This window comes from Micromys minutus, assembly GCF_963924665.1.
Source record: "Micromys minutus genome assembly, chromosome: 10".
NCBI classification, from domain to species: Eukaryota; Metazoa; Chordata; class Mammalia; order Rodentia; family Muridae; genus Micromys; species Micromys minutus.
The window spans coordinates 48157289-48180840 of record NC_137979.1 but is presented as its reverse complement, the minus strand read 5'-3'; the positions used below and the strand labels follow the sequence as shown (position 1 = coordinate 48180840).

General features: G+C 47.2%; 1 protein-coding gene across 1 annotated transcript; it reads right to left on the bottom strand.

Annotated features, from left to right (window-relative positions):
* Positions 1–19209: 19209 nt before the first annotated feature.
* On the bottom strand, positions 19210–21150 carry ARL4D (ARF like GTPase 4D). Its single transcript, XM_080924515.1, has 2 exons — positions 21056–21150; positions 19210–20272 (listed from the first exon to the last, which is right to left on the bottom strand). The coding sequence occupies exon 2, from the start codon at positions 20168–20170 to the stop codon at positions 19565–19567; it is 606 nt and encodes a 201-aa protein (XP_080780641.1). The 5' UTR covers positions 20171–20272; positions 21056–21150; the 3' UTR covers positions 19210–19564.
* Between the last annotated feature and the right edge of the window lie 2402 nt (positions 21151–23552).

Genomic DNA, 23552 nt, shown 5'->3' with positions numbered 1-23552 from the left:
GGTGACATCACTGGAGACATCAAAATTTCCCCAAGACTATGTCAGAAATGTTGTTAGCTGTTGGTAACAGGAATACCACCTCCATAGCATCTTAAAATTGAGACCAGACAGTTCATTCCAGTGTCCATTGCTCATGGGCTTAACTGTATCAGAGCTCTGGGGAAGCCTCAAGGGGCTGCTTCTCTTAGACAGCTCAGCTGGCTGGCAAAGGGATGCTATACCTTTGGCACTACATCCACAAATCTTTCTCGAAGCATGAAAGGCAGTTTTTCTCCTCACATATTTTTTTGTCTGAAAACCCTATCCCCAGCCTACATGTCCATCACTGGCAAGCACAATGCTATTTTCCCACAATAAAACCCAGACAGAGATAAATCATTAACATGACTGCTTACACCAGTCATAACTCATCTGTTGGCAAAAGGAGAGATTGCCTTCCCTTAGCAAGGTAAGAATGAGCCTGGCGTGGCAGCAGGAGTCTTGAATCCCAGGGCTCAGGAAGCGGAGGCTGACTGTCCTCTACATATTGAAGGCCAACCTGGTCTACACCGTGAGAACCAGGCAGCCAACGCTACCCATACCGAGACACATGTGATTCTCACACAATCAAGAATCAGAAGAAAAAGGAGGACAAAGAGTGTCAAAATGTCATTTCCTTTCTGCCCCGCTCTGGGAGGGCAATTTGGTTGCTCAGTGGGTAGCAAAAATAAAAATATACAGAAACAAATCTTATAAGGAATTCAAGTAGCTGAGGTCAAACCTGGTGAATGTAAACTTGGTAAGTGTTGCCTAGAACATAAAAACATCAAGTGGGAGGTGTGTGTGCGCGTAGGACATAAGGAGAGAAGCCGAGCACAGAGCCTTCCAGAATCAACCCATAGCTAGAACGGACCAGGGCTAAGTTGGACGCTTCCTCTCCTGCATATTCATTGGGAAGTTTCTCGCCAGCCAGAGAGGGAGCCACTAGACAGAAAAACCCCTCCCACGGGGCTCCGTGATTAATCCTCAACTCCCCTGGAGTTTGGTATAAAAAAACAGACTAATCATTCTCTCTCACCATCTGGACGATTATGCTCTCCCATCAGCTGGTACAAAATGAAGGGTTGGTGACACTTTGGTGGCAGCCCTGCCCCCCATCACATCTGGGCCTTAATCTCTTGAATTAGCCAAATCAAGGGAAATTTGGAACTGTATTGTGAGCTTCGTGATGGAATAAATAACCCATTCACCAGGCTGCACTCCAAGTCTCCCCGCCTCCACCGGAGCAGCCAGATGGGCTCTACTCTTGCATAGGGAGACCCAGTAGTAGATACAGTAAGGCTGCGGCAAGATGTCCATCTGCTGTCTACCCTGGGCCTATGAGGCCAAGGGATGTCTCAAGTAGGACTGGGTGAGATTGGCTGTTGGAGGTACAATCCTAGGACTCTGAAACATTAGGACCCTTCCATGCCGTGTCCCTCATTCCTGGCACTGACTGCACAAGTCTGGGAACATGGAACCCTCTGGGACTGTTTTACATATTGTTCACCCACATGTGGCTTTCTAACATCCTTTTAGGCCAAGTATTCAAAAGAAGAACACAAAGTGGGACTTGGGGAGTGTTGTGACATGTGAGTGAATGAATGAGTGAATGATAGAAGGGAGAGTGCCAGGAACATATTCCAGCCAGAAAGCATTCCACTTCTTTCTTTAAAAAAAAATAAATAAATCTTAGTACCTGTATGTGGGTGTTTTGCTTACAGGTGTACCTCATGCCTGGAGTTTGGTCCCTACGGGGGCCATGGAGGCACAAAGAGGCTGTCAGTTCTCCTGGAACTGGAGTTACAGCTAGTTGTGAAATTCCTATGAATGCTGGGAATCAAACCCAGGTCCTTTGGAAGAACAGCCAGTGTTCCTCACTGCTGAGCCATCTCTGCAGCCCCCTACAGAATTCCTTCAGGAATATCATCTGTTCATTCTGAGCAGAAACTGTGTCTCTTCAGACCAGAAGGTACCTTGTTAGATCACCTTTCCTGCCCCCTTTTGGTGTACTGCTTTTTTGTTTTGTTTTGTTTTGGTTTGTTTTTTTTTTTTTTGCCAGACAGGATCTCCCTATGTAGCCTTTGTTGGCTAGGAACTCACCGTGTAGACCAGGCTGGCCTCAAACTCACAGAGAAATCTGTCTGTCTATAAAGGAGTATAGGAGGCAGAGCTGGTGATATATGTGGCTGGTCAGGGCCTGTTCAGAAAGACTGGTAAGAAAACAGTCTCCTGCCAACTGTACCAGCCTAGGGTCTGCTCTCTACTAGGCAAGTAGGGGGACTGCTTCTCAGCATCCTCTCTGTGGGCTTCTGGAAGAGAGGAACACAGTGACTCAGCCCCGTTGGTGGTGGCTGGGGGTCTCCCAGAGACACAGCTTGGCACACTAAGCCCTGTTTTCATTTGAGGTTCATCTTGATGGGCAGAGAATCCCTGTAGGCAGAGTGGTGACTAAGGTTGGTGTGTCACGAATACTGCTGGCTTCCTCTATGCACCGGTGTCCCTGAAGGAACTAAGAGAATGTGTCCTTTCCCTCTTGATCTGCAGATGAGGGTTGGGGGCTGAGGAAGCCAGGACTTCACTGTAAAGGAGCAGATGGCTACTCACCCACATGGACACCCATGTGCCCAGCCAGGCTCCTGCCAGAGAAAGGGCATTTCATAGTCACCACTTGAAGCTAGGCATGGTGGCACATTCCTGTGGTACCAGTACTCAGAAGGCTGAGGCAGGGGGGATAGCCTAACTAAATAATTAAAACTAACTAACCCATCCCACTCCCATCTTGGCTCACCAATGCTCCAGAGGAGAATTCAGCCCCCAGAGTGTATCCCTGCTACCCCTCCCAATGTATCTCTAAAATAGCTAAATTTTCTTTCTCCCTCAAAAGGTTCCCCAAAGCAGCACTTCCACCCACATCTTGGCTCCCTCACACCCCCTTCCTGCCTCCCTGCAGACAGCCCACTGCTTTCTCCCTCCTACTCAGCCCTCTGCTCTCCCGAGCTCTCAACACCCAAAAAGGAAAAGGGATTTATGCTGAGGGAAGACAGAGCTGGGGAGGAAGGGAAGGGCTGCCTGCCAGCTGACGCTCCGCTCCGCAGGATAAGCTGCCTGCGTCGGTGCTGTGCCAAGAGTGTAGCTCCTGTGAATTCTGGGAGATGAAGGAAAAAGGAGAAAGAAAAACGTTCCGGTGCTTGCACCGCACATCCTGGGTCCTATAATAAACAGTACTGAATAGGCTTTCCCAAACGGAGGATGAATCGAAGGGCGCGAGAGAACTGATTAGATATTCATTCAACAAGCATTTAACCCACCATATGTGCCAGGCAACACATACATAGAAAAGAATGCAAAGAAGAAGGGGAAAAAAAAAAAAAAAAAAAAAAAAAAAAAAAAAAAAAAACCAGCATGCTTGCTCCAGAAAACTCGCACATTTGCGTGTGAGAAACACAAGCAGAGAGGATAATGTACCACTAAGGAATAGATAGGCATTGGGCACAGTAGGAACCCAAGGACGGAGTCGGGGATAGACTGGTGGTCAGAAAGCCTTCCCTGGGAGGAAATGAACTGGCAAAAATGGAGACAAGATATTCCCAGTCTACAGAAGCACCCCATGTGGAGACCTATAGCTATGGAAACACCCCATGAGGAGGCCTGGGGTTGAGGAGGCCTGGGACTGCAGAAGCAACCAGAGCTGAGGCCTCCCTTGGGTACCAGGACATGTTTAGAAGAGTTCATTTTTGGGGGGGGATTCTCGATGTATTTCAATACTTAGTGCTCTGTTTGTTTTTCTGAGTTTCACTATGCAGCCTCACTTGGCACTCCATATGTTGGTGAGGTTAGCCTCAAACTCACCCAGACTTACCTGCCTTTGCCTCCAGGGTGCTAGGGTCACAGACATGGGTCACCTCAGAAGGGTCTTAGTTTTGCTCGCTTTGTTGTTTTTAGGCAAAGTCTTGCTATATGTCCCAGACTGGCCTTGGAACTTAAGATAATTCCCCTGCCTTGCTTTCTCAAGTGCTAAAATACCACCACATCTGGCCAATGGATTTCTTCTTTAAAAAAAATTAATTAAAATGTAATTAAACTAGGTGGTGATAGCAAACAACTTTAATCCCAGTACTCAAGAGGCAGAGGCAGAAAAAAAAAAATCTCTTGAGTTGGAGGCTAGCCTAGTCTACAAAGTGAGTTCCAGGACAGCCAGAGCTACACAGAGAAACCCTATCTCAGAAAAACACAAGTAAACACACAAAGAAACAAATTAATTAATTAGCATGTAATTACATCACTTTCCCCTGTCCCTTTTCTAAAGTACCTCTCTCACCCCCACTCAAACTGATGACCTCTCTTTCTTTGATGATTATATGGTTAAACCTAAAGCCATATACACAGAAACACCAAAAACAGATTTTTGTATATGTGCATGTCTGTCTGTCTGTCTTAAAAAAAAAAATTCTAAGCTGGCGATATGACTTGTTGGTTAAAAGAGCTGTCTACTTTTCCAAAAGGACCCAAGTTCAATTCCCAGCACACAAATGTTATCAGCTAAGGATCTGGATTGGGTTCCATTTCTCTGCCAGTTAAAGAATTAAAAGGCAGGGGGAAAATCTCCTGTAAAACAGGTGAGAGGGAGCAGGAAAAATCTCAGACATGGCCACAAACTCAACTAATGAAAATACATACATGAAAGGTAAAGAAATACAAATACAACAAGGTAGACAGACAGACACACAGACAGCAAGGCTCAGGGAAGGAGGGGATGGACTCTGGAAGCCAAGCCCAAACCTGGTGTCTTCTAGTGGGTTGGGTTGTTTGTTACTGATGTTTTGCTTTGTTAGAGACAGGGTTTCTCTGTGTAACCCTGGCTGTCCTAGAACTTTTTCAGCAGACCAGGCTGGCCTTGAAATCACAGAGATCCTCCTGCCTCTGCTTCCTAAATGTTGAGACTAAAGGCATAAAGTACCACTGCTCAGTTTGGGTTTCAGGACTGAACATCAGCAAGGAGGTAAGTAAGGTGGGGCTTGTCTGGGAGGAGAGAAGGCTTGGGAGTCAGGCTGTAGTTAAAGCCATGGGTGTGGATGAGATCACCCAGGAGGAGAAAAAAAAGGGCATGTACCCTGGGTTTCCTTCCCTCAGGCCTGATGGGCAGATATACCACAAGAGAAAGTGCTTAGCCTGACCCTTGTCGAAAGAGAGGCTTAAAAAATACTGTTGCTACACAAAAGGTAGGTACGGGCCAGGGAGATGGCTCAGTGTGTAAAGAACCAACAGGCAACTGATTTCTATCCCTGGAAGCCATGATGGAAGGAGAGAACAGACTCCCAAAAAATTCCCCTCTGCCTTTTACATACACACTGTGGGGTATGCCTGACTACAAGCATCTTTCCCTACTAGATCTCACTAACCCTCCAACTTCTTTGGAAACTTTTATCCCATGGTCCTTTGTTCCTGACCCCTAGGAAGCCCCGCTAAGATACCTTCCATTATAACTCCTGCCTTTCTGGTCCTGGTGCTCTGATTAGCTGCAAACTCTCTCTCTCTCTCTCTCTCTCTCTCTCTCTCTCTCTCTCTCTCTCTCTCTCTCTCTCTCTCTGTGTGTGTGTGTGTGTGTGTGTGTGTGTGCCTCCTACTCTCTCCCTTGTCTGATATTTTTAAACAGTTTTATTTGTAGACAGTCTTCGTCACTGCTATCAGCTGTCTGTTTGAAGTATTTTCATCAAATATTGTGTTTGTGTAGTGCCGTAACTTTCGTAACTTTCTGTGGAAAGAAGAAAAGGCATAAATTATCCCAGAATGACACTTTTAACTAACTTCTAATTGGCTCCTGATTTGGCTCTTGAGTCTAAATGAAGGTGTGTTAGTTACTCTCAAAGTCAAGCAAAAAGCAGTGGTGGGAGATGGGGAGACTGATGCAGAAGGAAACACAGCCCAGTTGTTCCAGCCCAACTCAGCCTTTACCTTCCTCTCTGTGAGTCTATCACCCTACACAGTTTCTAGTCCATCCATCCACCCCATCCATCTATCCATCCACCTACCCATCTATCCATCCACCTACCCATCTATACATCCATCCACCCATCTATCCATCCACCTACCCATCTATCCATTCACCCATCCATCCATCTATCCACCTATCCATCCATCCATCTACCTACCCATCTATACATCCATCTACCCATCCATCCATCTGTCCATCCATCCACCAACTCCATCCATTATCCAGCCTGGCACAACAACAGACTGGTGAGGCAGAGGCAGGTGGATCTCTGAGTTCAAGGCTGGCCTTCTATACATAGCTAGTTCCAGGCCAGCTATGGCTACATGATGATACCCTGTCTTACAATAAAATAAAAATTTTGACTGGGTCCCTGGTTGTGCACAGCTTTAATCCCAGCACTCAAGAGGCAGGAAACCCTGTCTCAATAAATTAGTAAGTGAGTAAATAAATAGATAAATAAACAAATATTCAAAACATTGTCCATTGCTTGCCCTGTGCCAGGCACTGCCAAGAGACATGAATATTAGTAGTAGGAGTTGGCACCAACCTTCTTCCAGGATGAATTAAAAAAAAAAAAAAAGACAAAAATGTAAATAAAAAAAAAATCAAGAGGCTGGTTACAGCTCAGTTGGTACAGAGCTTGCCTAGAGCCCTGGGTTCAGTCCCAAGCACTACAGAAAACCAAATGTGGTGGCCTGGCTTGTAACCCAGCATGAAAAAAGCAGAAGCCGAAGGATCAGTAACTTAAGGTCATCCTTAGCTACAACCTATAAAGACAGCAAACACACAAGAACCATGGTAACAACAGCAAAGCCATAGTGGCTCTTGTCAGTAATTCCAGCCTGGGGGAGGCGGGGTCAGGAGAATCCACACTTGCTTTTATAAAGTGAGTTCTAGGCCATCCAGGAACCGAGACCCTGTATCAAATAAATACTGACCCGCCATTTTAAGTCTTTCTCTAGCAGTGTCTCTTCTAAATTTCTATCTCCAGGTATAAGTGGAGATTCACCTAACTAGTCTTAAAATCCCTCTTGTTTGAGGCTGAGGAGATCAGGCAAAGGAGAGGGGAACAACATGTAGTCCCCAGAGCCCTTGGCAGCTTTAATTGAAGCCTGTCACACGGAGAGAAACCAGCTGCAAATTGCATTCATCAAAGAATTACAGCAATTACAGTCCCAGCCTCTGCCTAATGTGGTGAAGACACACCCAGTTGGGCAGTCTCTTCTCCTGGTTCAGAGATGGCAAATACTTTGGGCTACCAGTCTCATTGTGTCCAGCCAAGACCCCAAGCTTTATTCAGGGCTTGGGCATAGGTCTGCCTTTGACAGCTCATCAGGGACCCTGGGCCCCCTCCAATCCTCAAGAGGTCTCTGGGGTATTTTTCTCAGTCACCCCTGTAGCTGAGCAATCCAGGACCAAACACTGCTGTTGGGCTCTTGGCTGAGTTTCAATCAGGTTTAGTCCTTGGGAGAGAGAGTTGCTTTGTTGGCATGTCCAGGGGCAGCTAAGAGTGTCCTCCTTGTTGACACTAGGCCAGCTCGATTCTTACATCCCTGCTGCCCACCCTGACAGCACCAGGCCAAAGGTAGGGTGAGGCTCACTTGAAACCTGTGGAGGTGTAATGGAAGTGTCACCTCCCAGGAGGACAGGTATGTGACCACCCCTCTCCCAGGAAGCAGCAGCTCTGGTTTCAACAGTGTAAGGGTGTGTGTGTGTGTGTGTGTGTGTGTGTGTGTGTGTGTCTGTGAGGCATACCTACCACAGGTCTACCAAATGCTAGGGTCCAAAGGACAGGAAGGCTATGAAGACATGACACTTGGAACCTCTTGATTTAATCTCAGGCATAAAACAGCCGTCAACTGCCCAGAAAGAATGTTCTTTGCTGCTCCTCCTTTGTCCTTTGCCTCAGGATTCTGGCTCCTCTAAATAGGGCTGGGCTAAAAGAAAAGCAAGATTCAAAAGTCAGTCCACCCACCCCAACCCCCACCTCCACTCCTACCCCCATGCCCACCCCTCCCACTGAACTCTCTACTTTTCTACTCTCCCACCAGCTTAGCCTTTGGGTGGTGCCAGGAGAAAGGATCAGGAAAGGAGGTGTCTTTTCTGATCTAAAGTTTCAAAGGAAACCAGGCCAGGCCCACCCTTCCGGTCAAGAGTATGTGTCTTGTGATGTCTGAGTAGGATTTGAGCCTGGGGTACCGGGTCAGGGTGTGTGTGTGTGTGTGTGTGTGTGTGTGTTAGAGAGAGAGAGAGAGAGAGAGAGAGAGAGAGAGAGAGAGAGAGAGAATTGCTCCTGGCCTGTCCATTCTCTGACAGGAAGCAAGGCTGGACATAACCAGTAAAAAGAAAATCCAAGGGAAGTAATTAGTGTCTGGTCCTCCTTGGGACCCCAGAACCTTCTGCTGAGGCAATGAAGGACCCAGTGAAGTAAGCAAGGGAAATGAGCAAGGAAAATTCCGGAGTCCCAGCTCCCTGGTAGCCCTTAAAGAAGCTTGGGGCTTCATCCAATTTTCCAGATACATGCCAAGGACAGCCAGGCTAGATCGTAGTGACCAGGGCCTGGGAACAAGGGTGGAATGAGGTAGGATGAGTGAAGATGAGGCCCAGTGAGAGTCCTGAGAGGCATGAACTGCAACATGGAAGTAATGATCCAGGCTGGGCCTTGCTCAGGTCAGCCTGCTTGTTCTAGCCTTTGAGGCTCCACCTAGAGCCCCCTATACTGGCTGGGGTGTTCTCTGACTACTTGCCCTTGGCCTAGGGAATGCTCAGAGCCAACAGTAGCTAGTCATCTGATGATGTACATATAAGAGACTAGCCTTCCTCTGGCAGTGTGTGTGAGCAGGCGTACAGATGTGATTGAGCTGGGTCTCATGTAGGCCAATACTGGCCTCAAACTCAGTGTGTAGCTAAGGACCTTGAACTCCTGTTCTTCCTGTTTCTACCCCCCTAGTGCTATGATTACAAGCCTGCTCCCTGATGTCCTGCTTATTTTGTTTTAATGTATTTATTTGTTTGTCTATTTTTCTTTGATTTAGGATCTCCCATAGCCCAGGCTAACCTCAACCTCAACCAAAGTTGGCCAAGTTTCTGGTGCTCCTAAATGTATGTTCCCGGTGCTGGGGTCACCTTGAAGTTTTTCCCTTTCTTTCTTTTCTTTCTCTTTATTTCTTTCTTTTTCTTTCTTCCTTTCTTTTCAAAGACTGTCTCAGAGATCTAGTCTCACTACAAAGCCCAACTTGGCCCAGAGTGCACATCCATCCCCTGGTCTCTGTAGCCTGAATGTTGGCAGTCACAAGAGTGAACCATCAGCCAGAGCAGGATTCTTTCTGGAATGCATCTCCAAAGCTTTCAGCAGGGTCATTAAAAGGACAAGGGACTCAGAGCTGCTTTAGCTCCTGTGACCCATTTTGCTTCCCTTCCTTTCCCTTGAGGATCTGCTCTGCCATAAACCAGGGACCCTTGTTTGTCTATGAAGGAGACTCGAAGACAATTTTATCCTTTATGCAGATGAGATGGAACCTTCAGCCCTGTGAGCGGCAAGCATGCACCACTGAGCTAAACTCTTGGCCCCCAAACACACTGCTTTTTATTTTATTCATTTTATTTTTACATTTATATGAGAATGTATTGATGCCCAGAAACCTCTACAACTGGAGTTATGCGTGGCTGTAAGCTACCACGTGGGTATTGGGAACACAACCCAGGTCTTCTGAAAGAGCAACAAGTGCCCACATATCTCTGCATAAAAATTATTCCGTATCTCCAGGGGCTGATGTGTCAGATCTCCAACCTGAATACTATCCAGACTGCATGTGACTGATCAACCACAGGATTGGAGTCATGCTCTGGATGGTAGATAAATGGAATGGAGGGTTTAGTATAGCACTACCCTGTCCACCCAAAACACTGGAGGGCAGGGTGATGAAGGTTGGGGCCATCAATACTGAGGCCACTGCTCCAGCAGTCTGATGAAAGATCAGACACTATTGGGTAGAATCACCTTTGGAATTTTCTGTCACGTATCTGGGCTTGTCATTAGGTGGAGTTAAGAAGTGACTGTAGAATAAAAACACCCTGAAAGATCGGGGTGTGGTGGCGCACACTTTTGATCTGAGCACTCAGGGAGCAGGGGCAATCTCTGGGAATTTGAGGCCAGCCTGGTCTACATAGCAAGTTCCAGGATAGACAAGGCTATACAGTGAGACCTTGTCTCAAAACAAAACAAACAAACAAAAATGTGACTTGGGAGATCACTGCCTAACTAAGTTTGAGTCATGGGTCATGGAAGACCTTAGTCTGAAGATATATTAAAATCACTCAAGATATGCAGAACTTACTGCTACTCAAGAGCCTTCCAGGAAGAGGAGCAGGCAGATCTTTTGGGTTTTTTCAGTTCTCTTTGCCAAGAGGCCTCCCTGTAAGATCCTCAGGACAGCTATGGTTTGAGCCTCCTTCCCCTCTGACTTTGGAGGAGAAGAAAAACAGCACATTTTTGACTCATCCTCTTCCCCAAAGATCTAGTTCCACACCGGCCACAGACACACAGTGTGACCCATGTGTGTGATTTTATATTTCTGGAAGCCGTATTCTTTTTTGTTTGTTTAAGGTGCTGAGATGGAACCAAGGGCCTTGAACATGCTGGACAAACTATCACACCTCCAGGCCAAGCTTGTGCAAAGCCACGGTTGAGTTCCAGTACCAAAAATAAAGAAGACAGATGAGAAGGGAAAATATGACCATGTCTGTAAGCACAGCACTTGAGAGACGGAGGCAGGAGGATTAGGAGTTTTGCTTCAGCTACAAAGATGCTACAGGAGCCTCTCTGCCTCAAAAGAAAACAAACAAATAAACAAGTAAACAAACCAACAAAACACAGGCAATGTCAAGCATGGTATCTCAGGACTTTAATCCCAGCACTCTGAAGGAAGAAGCAGATAGATCTCCATTCATTTTAGGCTAGCCTGGTCTACAGAAAGACTTCCAGGCCAGCTACACAGTGAGACCTTATTATTTAAAACAAACATTTAAAAAAAATTAAAAAGAAAAAAAAAACAATAAAAACAGGGTTAAACACTCTGGAGGCAGAGGCAGGTGGATCTCTGTGAGTTCAGGGCCAGCCTGGTCTACAGAGTGAGTTCCAGGACAGCCAAGGCTACACAGAGAAATCATGTTTCAGAAAAACAAAAACAAGTAATAACTTGCTTGTTTGCCTTCGATACAGGGTCTCATGTGGTTCAGGCTGACAGCAAAGGACTCCTGATTGTGAGCCTCCAGGTGGGTGCTGGGAATCAAACCCAGGTCTTTTGGAAGGACAGCCAATGATCCTCTTAATCACTGAACCATCTCTCCAACAACAACCCAGATCCTCCTGCCTCTACCTCCTGGATGCTGTGATTGCAAGTGTATACCACCAACACATAAAACTAACTTAAATAACATGTTTTAGTTTTTAAATTACAGTTCATTTATTGTATTGGGTGTGTTGTATGTTTTGTGTGTGTGTTGTGTATGTGTATCAGTTCTTCCCTCCCACCATGTGGCTCTCAGGGACTGAATTCAAGTCCTCTGGCTTGTCCTTGTCAACAGCCGCCTTTACCTACTGAGCATCTTATTGGCCTAATAGTGTGTGTGTGTGGGGGGGTCTCAGGAACCTTAAAGAACTTGAATGTCCTCAGGTGACAATGGGAAGAGCTGGAGGAGGGGAGTGGTGGAGTCTCTGAGGAGTGTCCTAAGCTAGGTAATTAATTACCAGAAAGGGTGGAATGAAACTGTGTTTAAACTTTCAGACTCAGGCCCTTCCTCCTCAGTGACTGGCAGGGCCAGGATTGCTCTAGGCCAATGCTTAGAGTCCCTCCCATTCAGGATGTTTTGTCCTGGCTTGGAGTTATTTTATTTGTCTCTCCTCCTCCTGGAAGCCTTTCAGGATACTCGAGGTCCAATCTTTCTTACTGGCTGTCCTTCCTGGGGCCTGTCAGCTCTTATAAACTAAAACCATTTCCTACCCCACCCTCTGGTCCTTGGGGGCACCCAGTGTCCCAGAGATAGGTAATACTTGGTGGACAGAGCAGTGAGAAGGCTAGGTTCCTGCCTAGAAGGTAAACAAACTTAACCCAAAATAAGGGCATTTCACAGGGTGATAAGATGGGGGGGGGAATACTTCCTCCTGTTACTGGTAACTATAAAATAAACCTGGAGCTGGAGGAGTGATGAGTGTGTTCTCCAAGCATCCATGAGGCCCTGGGACCAATCCCTAGTAGCACAAAAAAGCAAAAGCAATGAGAACAAAAGCCCCTGACTAAAGGCGAGTTCTAGGTCAGTTAGAGTTACACTGTGAGATGCTCTCTCAAAAAGGGTCCCTATGTCGGGTTTAAGCTGAGCTTGTTGGTATGGGAAACCTGAAATACTTGCCCTTGAGAGACTGAAGGAGAAGGCCATTGCTGGGCTACATAGCAAGTTCAAACCCAGCCTGGCCTACATAAGACCTTCGTAAAACAAACAAATGAGGGGTGGAGGAGAGAGACAGAGAGACAGAGATGGGGGGGGAGAGAGAGAGAGAGAGAGAGGGAGGGAGAGAGAGAGAGAACTGATATTGTTAACCTTCTTCAATTAGGGTTACTATTGCTGAGTTGAAACACCATGACCAAAAGCAATTTGGGGTTAGGGAGGAAAAGGTTTATTTGGCTCACATTTCCACAGTACTGTTCCTCATGGGAGTAAGTCAGGACAGGAACTCAAACAGGGTAGGACATGTTGTTGAGGCCATGGAGGGGTGCTGCTTACTGGCTTGCTCCTCATGGCTTGCTCAGCCTGCTTTCTTATAGAACCCATGACCATTAGCCCAAGGGTGGCACCACCCACAATGGACTGGGCCCTCCCCCATCACTAATTAAGAAAATGTTCCTTAGGCTTGCCTACAGCCAGATCTTTGAGACAGTTTTTCTCAATAAGGTTCTCTCCTCTCAGGTGAATATAGCTTATATCAAGTTGACGCAAAACTACCCAGAATAGCCCCCAAGGCCCTTATTTATAGATTTAGATGTAGGATGAGGAGAGAGGGGATATCCTGGTCACAATCATGGCTAAAGCTATCTTGACCTTCAGTTACTTTGTGGGTTTCTCTCTGGGATATGGTCTGGAAGACTGGGGGTTCTCGTCTCCCCTTCAGGCTCCAAAAACTCAGGAGAGTACAAAGTAGCCCTACAGTGGAACACAGCGGGTGACTTTATAAAAAACATCAAAAGCTAAAACAGAACCAGAGCCATTTGTGGTGGCATAGGACATGCTTGGGATCCTGGCACTCAGGAGCTGAGGCGTGGGGACCACGAGCTTTAGCCAGCTTCAGCTACATAGTGAGTCCCTGTCTCAAAACACAAGACAAAACCCAAATAAAATTCCCATCACTAAACACTGCTGGAGATGGGGTGGTAGAAATGGCTCTAAGGTTAATACCCAGCACTGCTCCTCTGAAGGACAGGAGTTCTGGTCCCAGCATACACACAAGGATACTCATAACTACCTTTAAGGGACGTCCAGGAGATATGACAACCCCACCCTCGGCCTACACATAGGTAAAAATAATTTGTTCTGGAGCTGATCTCAACTGTATCAAACTCGTGTTTAATCCCCACACAAGCTGGGTTAAGGGAGACAAGACGCTTTGCTTTCAACGCATTTTAAAAACAGCTGTAGCCTCTCCACTCCTCCAGGGATCTTCCCACAGATTAACCAGGAAGGGCACTCAGAGTGCGAAGGAGATAAGCCTCCCGCCTTCCCACCTCACCCTACCCCACTCCACTGGATACGGGTGAGGACTGTCTGCCAGGACCTGAGTAAACCGGAGTGATCATCCTCCAAACATTCTGGAAATCAGATCCATTGAGAGTCCGTGGTGCGCTATAGCAATTGGTGGGAATCCTCACTAGAAGGGGTCAAGCACGGGTCAGAGGGGCGGGGCGGGGCTAGAACCTCCCCTTCCCTCTTTAGGGCTTCCCTTCCTGCTCCTTTCCCAGACAACATTTCTGGTCTCAGCCTCCTTCCCTGAGCTAAGTCCCCTCCACCCCAGGAGTTATTTCAGGACTTGCGTCGCCTACTTTGCCTGACGTTTATGACAAGCAGGGTGCTAGGGAGCCTTCACCATCTGCCAGCCTCCGCCACCAGCCAGGCAGTGGTGGCTGGGTCTGAGACTGAGCTCACTCTCCACCCAAATGAATCCTCAGAGAGCAGCAATTGGAGGGTGAGGTTGGATAAACTTAAAACTTCTCTTTCCCTCAAATGTTGGCTAAGCCTTCAATACATATTACCCTCGGTGCACCTTTAAAAAAACAAAAAAAAAAAAAAAAAAAAGCAAACAAAACCAAGCTATGTAGACCAGGCTAGCCTTGTACTCCTGGCTCTGCTTCCCAAATGCTGGGACTAGAGGTATGCACCATCATACTGAAAAACCGCGATAAATCCAGACACCCACCCCCCGCGCCCCCAGCAGGCAGAATAGAGCCAAGAATATAGGTTAGCCTAGGCGGTTCAGCGACTTTCCAATACCTGCCAATATATCCCTCTTTAAAAAGAAAACAAAAACAGCAACAAAAACAGAACAAAACAAAACACCGTGTAGTCAGGGCTTTGTGGCACAAGACTTTTTATCCTAGCACTCTGGAGATAGAGGCAGGGGAATGTCTATGAGTTCAAGGCCACCCTGGTCTACAGGGTGAGGTATAGTGAACAGGGTGTTACACAGAGAAACCCTGTCTTGGGGGAAAATAAAAACAGCTTTGTTTTGTTTTGCTTTTTGAGACAGAATCTCACTGTGCAGCTGACCTGGAACTCACTAAGTAGATTAGGGTAGCCTTGAACCAATAGAGATGCACACTGTAAGATGTGTTCCACCAAGCCCAACACTACTATATTTAAAACAAACAAATGGGGTCTGGAGAGATGGCTCAGTGGTTAAGAGCACTGACTGCTCTTCCAGAGGTCCTGAGTTCAAATCCCAGCAACCACATGGTGGTTCACAACCGTCATGTAATGAAATCTTATGCCCTCTTCTGGAGTGTCTGAAGGCAGCTATATATAATAAAACAGCTTATGTAATAAATAAATAAGTCTTTAAAACAAAAAACCTTCTTTTGTGTACATGTCTGCAAGTATGGAAGTCTGAGGGCATGTTTCAGGGGTCGGTCCCAGGTCATCAGGGTCAGCAGTAGGTGATTTTACCTGCTGAGCCACCTTGAACTTGCCTACATAATACCCTTTGATACAACAAGTTTTCCTCAAGTGTACAAAAAATATTCAAGGACGTTCTTGGTTTGTTCACAAGGTGAATTGAATAATGAATTCATTAATAAAATGATGATGAATTCACATAATGAAATTTCATGTAGTCATCAAAAAGAGCAAGAAAACTCATAGGTGTCAGCAATGAATCATGTCCAAGATATAAACGAAAAAGGCAAAGCTGAACAGGACACCTTATGTAAGCCCGCGTGTGGTTGGAGAGACACATCTTTCTATCCGTATGCAAAGACATACAGGGTAGATCTAAAACTTGTTCATGATATTTAGCACATTAGATTGTTTCTATACTTTCTTTCTCCTTTTTTGTTTTGTTTGTTTTTTGAGATAGGGTTTCTCTGTGTAGCTCTGGCTATCCTGGAACTTACTCTATAGACCAGGAGGGCCTGGAACTCAGAGATCCACCCGCCTCTTGAGTCCTAAAATTAAAGAATGTACCACCCCCTGCCCAGCATTTCCTGTGTTTAGATTACATCTATCACCTGTGTCCCGAATGAAGGTCAGTGAATTTGTTTTCTTAATTTATGTGTGTATTTATGCACTGCCTGGGTACCTGGTCTTAAGGTGAATTTGACATGAAATTCTAGGTGATCTGTCTTAGACTCAGTACTGAGGCTTGAACTCAACAACCCACACCTAGCTAAATAAGACTTTTTTTTTTTTTTTTTTTGAAGGATTTTTTTTTTCTTCTGGCTCAACCACGGGACAAGAACCTATGATTCCATCCAAACTCCCCGGCAGCGAGCAGCCGGGTAAATGTTCAGCCTGCTCCTCCAAGGAAATGTGCTGTGTGTGTGTGTGTGTGTGTGTGTGAAGGGGTGAAAGGAGGGGGTGTAGGGGTGCGCCTCATAGCCTCCTCTCCAGTATTTTCCCCTTCTACTGCTTACCTTCTATTCAAAACAGGCCCCTGACAGGTAATAGGCCACTCTTTGCAATGAGGCCTGTCCTTTTTTTTTTTTTTTTTAAGACAAAGTGTCACTTGCCCTGGATGGCCTTAAACTCACCTTTGACTCTGACTCCCAAATGCCAGTATTAGGCCCGTGCCACCAAGCCCAGCCTTGCTCACTTTCTGACACTGTGACATAACCTGTCACCTGCAAATTTCAAAGCTGGAGAACCACACAACTGAGTTTCCAGAACTTGCACAAACAACTTATAATGTTTCAGATGCTTATGATTTTGTGTTGGGCTGGATTTATAACAGCCTCCAGGATTGGGTTGGGTTGGGCTTCCTAGAAGATGTTTTAAGACTCTACTGATACATTGTGTAAAAGGAGGGTGTGGCCAGATTTGAAACCAGAGCTCTGTTAGGTTTGGAGATAAGACCTTCCACTCCTCAGGAAGGGAGGGAGGGAAGAATCGGAAAACTGGGCCTTAATCTAATCAAGAAGTGGGGATCCAGAGAGAAGGGGGGAGGGGTAGGAGCGCAAAGCTCAGTGGTGGTAACTTGTTCCCCTGGGAACAAGGATCTGAATCTTAAGGGCTCTTCCTTCTTTCTCTCCTTCCTTGAGCGCATGTGTAGTAGAGGAGGACCGAGGAGGGCAGGGAATGGAGCCAGTACCATTCTCTGTTCCGAGAGAGAGCAAGCAAGGACCATGCCCTCCCCATAGATTCTCCTTCAGACTGCAAGGAAAGAGGGTGGCCAGTGGGCGGAAGCGTGAGTTGGGAGCCCCCACTCTAGGCCTACAGGTTTTCTCCAACTTCTCTTTATAGGTGTCCAGTTCCATCCACCACTTCTGCCCCAGAGATGCTCTCCTCTGAGGAAAGTATACTTCCTAGGGAAACTAGAACAAACTAAATACAACCTGCCCCCAGCCTGCGCCCAGTGTTCAAAACTCAGAATCTCCCATTCCCTTCTAGAACACAGAAGGACAATCACACCTTTGCAAGTCTCCAGTCCCATTGATGGGTCAAGCCAGGCTTATTTCCAGAGATCCCAATGATTCGCTGCTCCCTATCTACACAGGAATCCTCCAAGGCTCCCCTCTCTCCACCAGACTCAAATCTGCCAACAGTCAAGCCCAAGGGTTTCGGGGAGCTGGAACAGTTGCACAGTCCTGAGGACCATGATCCCTGACCTGCCCTATGGCTACGACAATAGTAAGGAGGGTTTATTTCTAAATAGGCAAGAAGGAATGGCATGTAGCTGGACGTCAAAATCAAGAGCTGACACCTCAGAAGCCTCTTGGCAAGAGAGAGCAGAGAACACATCTCTATACCTCTTTCCTCAGATCTGGAGACCTTAATCCCAGAGATGATTGAATGTAAAAACAAGAACAAAACAAAACGAACAAACAAAACCCAACAAGAAACAAAAGCAAAAGTTCATTAGAGCATTTAAGACAAAAGCAGAACTGGGATAAGGAGGGAAGATCTCTTAGGACAAGCCTTCATCTGACCATGTCCTTCACAGCCCTGTATTGTCCCTGAACTACAGAACTCTGTTCCAAAGACTGAAAGCCATCAATCCTGCGTGTCAGAGAGGTCAGGTAGCACACGTTCCAGGCAGAACCAGCCCAGCAGCTTTGTTACAAGCTGTCCCTCAAACTGACGCACACTTGGGCACCCTTCCGGATCAATGCACTCTCGAAACACACCACACACACACACACACACCCTCCCCACCCCCATCTTGCCAGAGCTTCAAGGGAGTTGGAGGACAAATCTAGGTGGCCCTGGACTCAGCAGCAAGCTTCAGCTTTTGGAGAAGAAGCCTCCCCGAGACTGAGCTGCTGAGAGCTCTCCCACCTCTTTATCAGATCCAAGGGCAGGACTGTCAAGCTGCTCTAAGGATCTCCTGTTTGCAAAAGCCGTGGGTGGGACTGGGGCCTAGAAGGCTGTCCTCTGCTTTCTCAGGACTCCCACCCAGATAGATTAGGAGAGAATCTTATTGTTCTATCAGACACAGCTGGCCTTCCTGCAGGAGGCGGGGCCCCTGGAAACCTAAGCAGGAACTTGGGGACCTGGCAACATTCATGTGTTACCTTACCCCTTATTGTGTGTGTGGTGGGGTCTCACCTCACCTTGGATTGACCCTCCTGCCTCTGCCCCACCCCCAAATGCTAGGACCGCAGGTGCATACCGCAGCTATCTCCGCTTGCCCTGTTAACACTGCAGATCATGTTCTTCCAATCCTGTCTCACAGGTTGGGAGTGGGGTAGATTATGACTGTGTCCCCTCTGGGAGAAGAGCTGCTGTTCCCATAGCTGAAGACTCAGGCTTAGTCACCAGGCCAACCCAGGTCTCTGAAGCACCAGCTGCTGCCAGAGAGCCACAGTCAGCAGGATTGAGCACTTAAAGGTGGCTTAAGGCCAGGGATTACTTCCCATCCTCACCATACATCCCCCAAAAGGATAACTAAGTTGGACCGACCTGAACACTAGGGAAGCCCTGATGGGGCCGGTTGTGGGCAGAGAGGCCTAGGAGCAGCTGGTCTCAGGAGCAAGAGCCAGAGGAGGTGAGAGGAAGAGAGAAAAACCCTGACCCCTAAACTAGGTCAGGCAACCATAGCTCTAGGGGTATTCAATTTCCTCCAGAATTTGTACCAGCCACCCCATAATTACATAGTCTAATCTGTGCTTGTCTTGTTCGTTCAGGATAAGCAACCTTCCCTCCCCTATTCCATGCAAATCCCAAACTCTCCATGGGGTGAGCTAAGTAAGGTGAGGGGAAGTTACCAGATCAAAACAAGGGCTAGAATCATCCAACTTTAATAACTTACAGGCAAATGCTAAAAAACAAACAAACAAACAAGAAACAGTAATACAGAGGACAGGAGAGGCTTATAAAAAAAAGGGCCAGGGGATCTACAAATGTGGGGAGAACTCTTGGCCTTTCACAGACATGGGAAGACTGTGAGAAGAGCAGCTAAGGAGACCCCTGCTCTCCTCAGTCGTGGAGAGGATAAAGTTGTTCTCAGTTCACCATCAAATGCATTCTCTGGACAACTTTCTACACACCTTCCTCCTGCGATGATAAAAAATATATATCCAAATAAAATGCTAGGGCAGAAAAGGAGAGCCAGGGCCGAGGTAGAGATAGCATTGATATTTGTCTCCGGTCTTGCAGCCCCTATCCTCGACCAAGTGAAGGGCCATGAAAACACTCCATCTTCCCTCCCCCGTGTGGCACACAGGGCCAGTCATGCTCCTTCGGTCCTTTGAGGTGGACGGGTCCAGCACCCAGGCTGGCTGAGAGGTCACAGGCCCTGCCTGACTATTCTGTGCACTGAGCCCTAGCAGGTAGGGTATGGGCAGCCTCAGGTCACCGTCTCTTCTTGCTCGACCGAGGTGCCTTCTTCCTCTTCAGGATCATCTCGTACAAATGCTCCAGTCCTGGCTGCAGGCCCAGCCCGTCCACAGCACTGCAGCCCTGCACATGGGTGAGCGTGGCAGATGCCAGCTCTCTGACTGCCAGCCTCTTCTCCACCTCAGCTGCACTCAGGGCCCCCGGCTGGTCCTGCTTGTTGGCCAGCACCAGCACCGGCACCCCCTGGTTGTCAGAAGCCTTACTGATTCGGTGTAGCTCCATTCTAGCTTCCTCTAACCTCTCAGTCTCTGCAGAGTCCACCACAAACACCAGTCCATCTGTCCGGCGGGTGTACGAACGCCACAGTGGCCTAAGCTTCTCCTGACCCCCAACATCCCACACTTGGAAAGTGATTCCACGGGACCCGCCCAGGGGCACTCGGATCTTCTCGGTGTTAAAGCCCTTGGTGGGGACGCTCTGGACAAACTCCTTGAACTTGAGGCGGTAAAGAAGGGAAGTCTTCCCAGCGGAATCCAACCCAATGACCACAACATGCAAGGCCTGGAAGTGTGGCAGAAAAGATGAGGCCGTAGGTGCCATTTCAGTCAAGTGGTTTCCCATGGTGAGCTAGGGTGCAGGATAGACCTCAGGAGCAAGGCTGGGGCTCCAGCGGAGACCAGCAAGAGAAGGCCTTGAACCGGCAGGTAGCACAAGCTAGGCTGTCTAAACAAGACCAAAAGAGAAATTAAAAATTAATTTAAAAAAAAAGGTTTAAAATAAACATAGATTTGCAACTTTTTATTTTCCTAAACCAGCACCCCCACCCTTCTAAATATTCCTCTTATTAAAACAAGATTTTTAGGTGCCTCTTTTTTTCCCATCGTTAAAAAAAAAATTTTTTTTGTTAGTGTGTATAAGCCACATTAACACAGCTTGAGTGTGAAAGTCAGGACAACTTGCAGGAGTATGTGGGTCTCAGGGACCAATTAGGGTTCTTATGTTTGAGGGTAGGTGCTTTTAACCCCTGAGCCAACTCCAATGCCTTTTTCCTTCCCCTTTTCTTACAAAAAAAAAAAAAAAAAAAAAAAAAAAGTAGCTACAGGTGTGATAAGCAGGCGTTCTCCGGGCTTAGGGGTCAGAGAAACCCTCAGGTGCTAGGATCTTCGAAGGTGCGGATCTTGCAGGCTAGATCCCAAGTAAGGTAGTTTTCCTGCGCCCCCCTTCGAGCTTGAGGGAAAGCAGAAGCTATGATCTCCATTCCCCACAGGAAACTTCTCGAAGAAAGGAGGCAGTCGGGCAGCGTGCCCAATGAGCCCCGATACGGGTCGGGCTCCCACAAGCTCCGCATACCCACAACGCTGGCACGCCCCTGCGGGCGCTGTGACCGCCATCCCCACGGTCTTTTGCTACTCTCCAGCCTGCCGCTCCCGCAAGCCCCGCAAGCCCCGCAAGCCCCGCAAGCCCCGCAAGCCGGCGTCTTTGCACCGTCCAGACAGCCTCGTTTACCTTCTGTCAGCCGCACTCCCCGCCAGCTACGTAGACCTGACACTGGCCCGCCGCGTCTCAGCCACATCGGACTTTGCTGAGCCGTTGCTCGGGTTCCATATTAAAAAGCCTCTCGTGACGTCACACGACGAGGACCAATCAGCGCTACCGAGGGGGAGCTAGGCGGGGACTAAGCCGGTCTCTGCAGACCCAGCCTCCGGAGGGAGTGCTCGTTCTATCCGGAACCGCTTTATTTAATCTTTTCTACCTTATTCAGTATTTGGAATCGAGCCTGGAATTCGCAGGGCCGGGAGGTAGGAAGAACCAAAGGAACAGGCGTGGCTGTGCCTGACGGGAGCAAGGAATGGAATGTCTAATAATGACACCACCCCATCCACTTTCTCGCTCACTCAGGCTGAAGGCCCCACCAATAGTTTCCTTCCACCTAAGGATCTGCTCGAAGAGATGCGGACAAGTTTTCCTGTCTTCCCTCATTCAGTAGTACTCATTCAAGTCGCTTTCTTCGTCTAGTTTGCAAAGCAGTATTTACCTGGAACCTCCATACAGATACAGCGGTACTAAGATATATAGTACTAAGCCCATTATCAAAACATGGTCTCATGTAACCCCAAATGGCTTTGGACCAATTTTGTAGTCAAGGATGACTTTGAACTCCTGATCCTTTTACCTCCAGCTCCCAGGTGTTGGGATAGCAGGCACATACTTTTTATGAAAAAAAAAATTTAAGATTTTTATTTTATATGAGTGCTTTACCTGCTTTGCTTGCTTCTTGCTTGGTGATCACAGCGGCCAGAAGAGGGCGTCAGAGCCCCGGAATTGGAGTTAACAGGCATCTGTGAGCTGCAGAACACAGGTGCTGGAAACCGAATTTGGGAACTCTGCAAGAACAGCAAGTTCACTTAATCACTGAACCATCTCTGTAGTCGCTTTTTTTTTATTCCCCCTTTTTTCTCTTTTCTTTTCTTTTTTGAGCTATTTGACTCTTTAATGAGTACACTACTCTTGACACACCAGAAGAGGGCATCAGATCCCATTACAGATGGTTGTGAGCCATCATGTGGTTGCTGGGAACTGAACTCAGGATCTCTGGAAGAGCAGCCAGTGCTCTTAACTGCTGAACCATCTTCCCAGCCCTGTAGCTGCTAATTTTATTAGGACTTATATAGCCCTAGATATCCTGGAACTTACTATGTAGACTAGGCTGGCCTCACATACAAAATCTACCTGCCTCTGCCTTTAAGATTAAAGGCATGAACCACCATACCTAGCTACATCTGTTTGTCTGTTTGTTTGTGTGTTTGTTTGAGATGGGAATCTCATTATGTAACCCAGGCTAGCCTGGATACCTTAGCAATCTTTGGGCCTCAGCTTCCTGCATGTAGAATGCTGAGAACCCCATTACCTCACAATAGCATGTTAGGGACTACTGTTTCTTACAGGCACAGAAAGCTGCAGAGGGTTAAAAGACATTTATGATCACATCTAAGTCATAGGTGGCTGAGCAAGGTCTGTCTGAATTCAGTGTCAGGATGCCCACCACTTGGCTTTCATGGGGAAATTATGGGGCTAGAATGCCTTAGTGGAAATTCTTCCATCAAGCCTGCTCAGACCAACGGCAGAGCTCCAAGGGCCTGTCTTGTTTAAATAGCTTGCAATGGCCTAATCTTAGCACTCCATACAGAAGCAGAGGGCTGTCCGAATCCAAGGCCAGCCTGTACAGAGTGAGCCCATGACAATGTGCCTTATACAGTGAGACTGTCTAAAATAATAACAACAACAATAAACTTTAAAAAAAACAAAGTTCTTGTTGTAGAGATGGCTCAGCAGTTAAGAGCACTGGCTGCTCTTCCAGTGATCCTGAGTTCAGTTCCCAGCAACCACATGGTGGCTCGCAGCCATCTGTAATGAGATTAAATGCTATGCTCTCTTTTGGTGTGTCTGAAGATGACAGTGTACTCACATAAATACATTGAGAAAGAAAAAAAAAAGACAGTTCAACTGGGCATAACCACAGAATTTTAATCCCAGGTACTCCAAAGGCTGAGGCAGGGGACACTAAGTTCATAACCTCTTTAAGCTATATAGTGACCCAATTTCAAAAATACAGGTGAACCAGGCATGATGGCTCAGCAGTGGAGCACCTGCCCAGCACAGGCTCAGGGTCTGTCCCAAGAACTGCAGTGAGTTAGTAAACTCCTCTGCACAAGCCAGAGTCCTAGAGCTATGGACACCTTGAGCCTCAAAGGTCTCAGTCCATAAGGAATGACAGACAGTGGCGGTTCAGGAAAACACAATTAGCTTTTTACAAACTATCAATAGGGGACTTCAGAGGAAAAAAACTTGTCAGCTAGAAGCTTCTGGAAAGGCTTCTAAAAATGTTTCCACTTGGGGGCTGGGGTGGCGGGGGTGGGGGCTGTGCTTAGCAGTTGCAGTCCTGCTTGTCCTGAAGGGGAAGAGATGTTATAAAGGGCAAGGTGACCAAAAGGACAACAGGATT

Excerpts from the sequence above, each read along its gene's own strand:
- ARL4D (XM_080924515.1), bottom strand. The coding sequence starts at position 20,170 with ATGGGAAACCACTTGACTGAAATGGCACCTACGGCCTCATCTTTTCTG.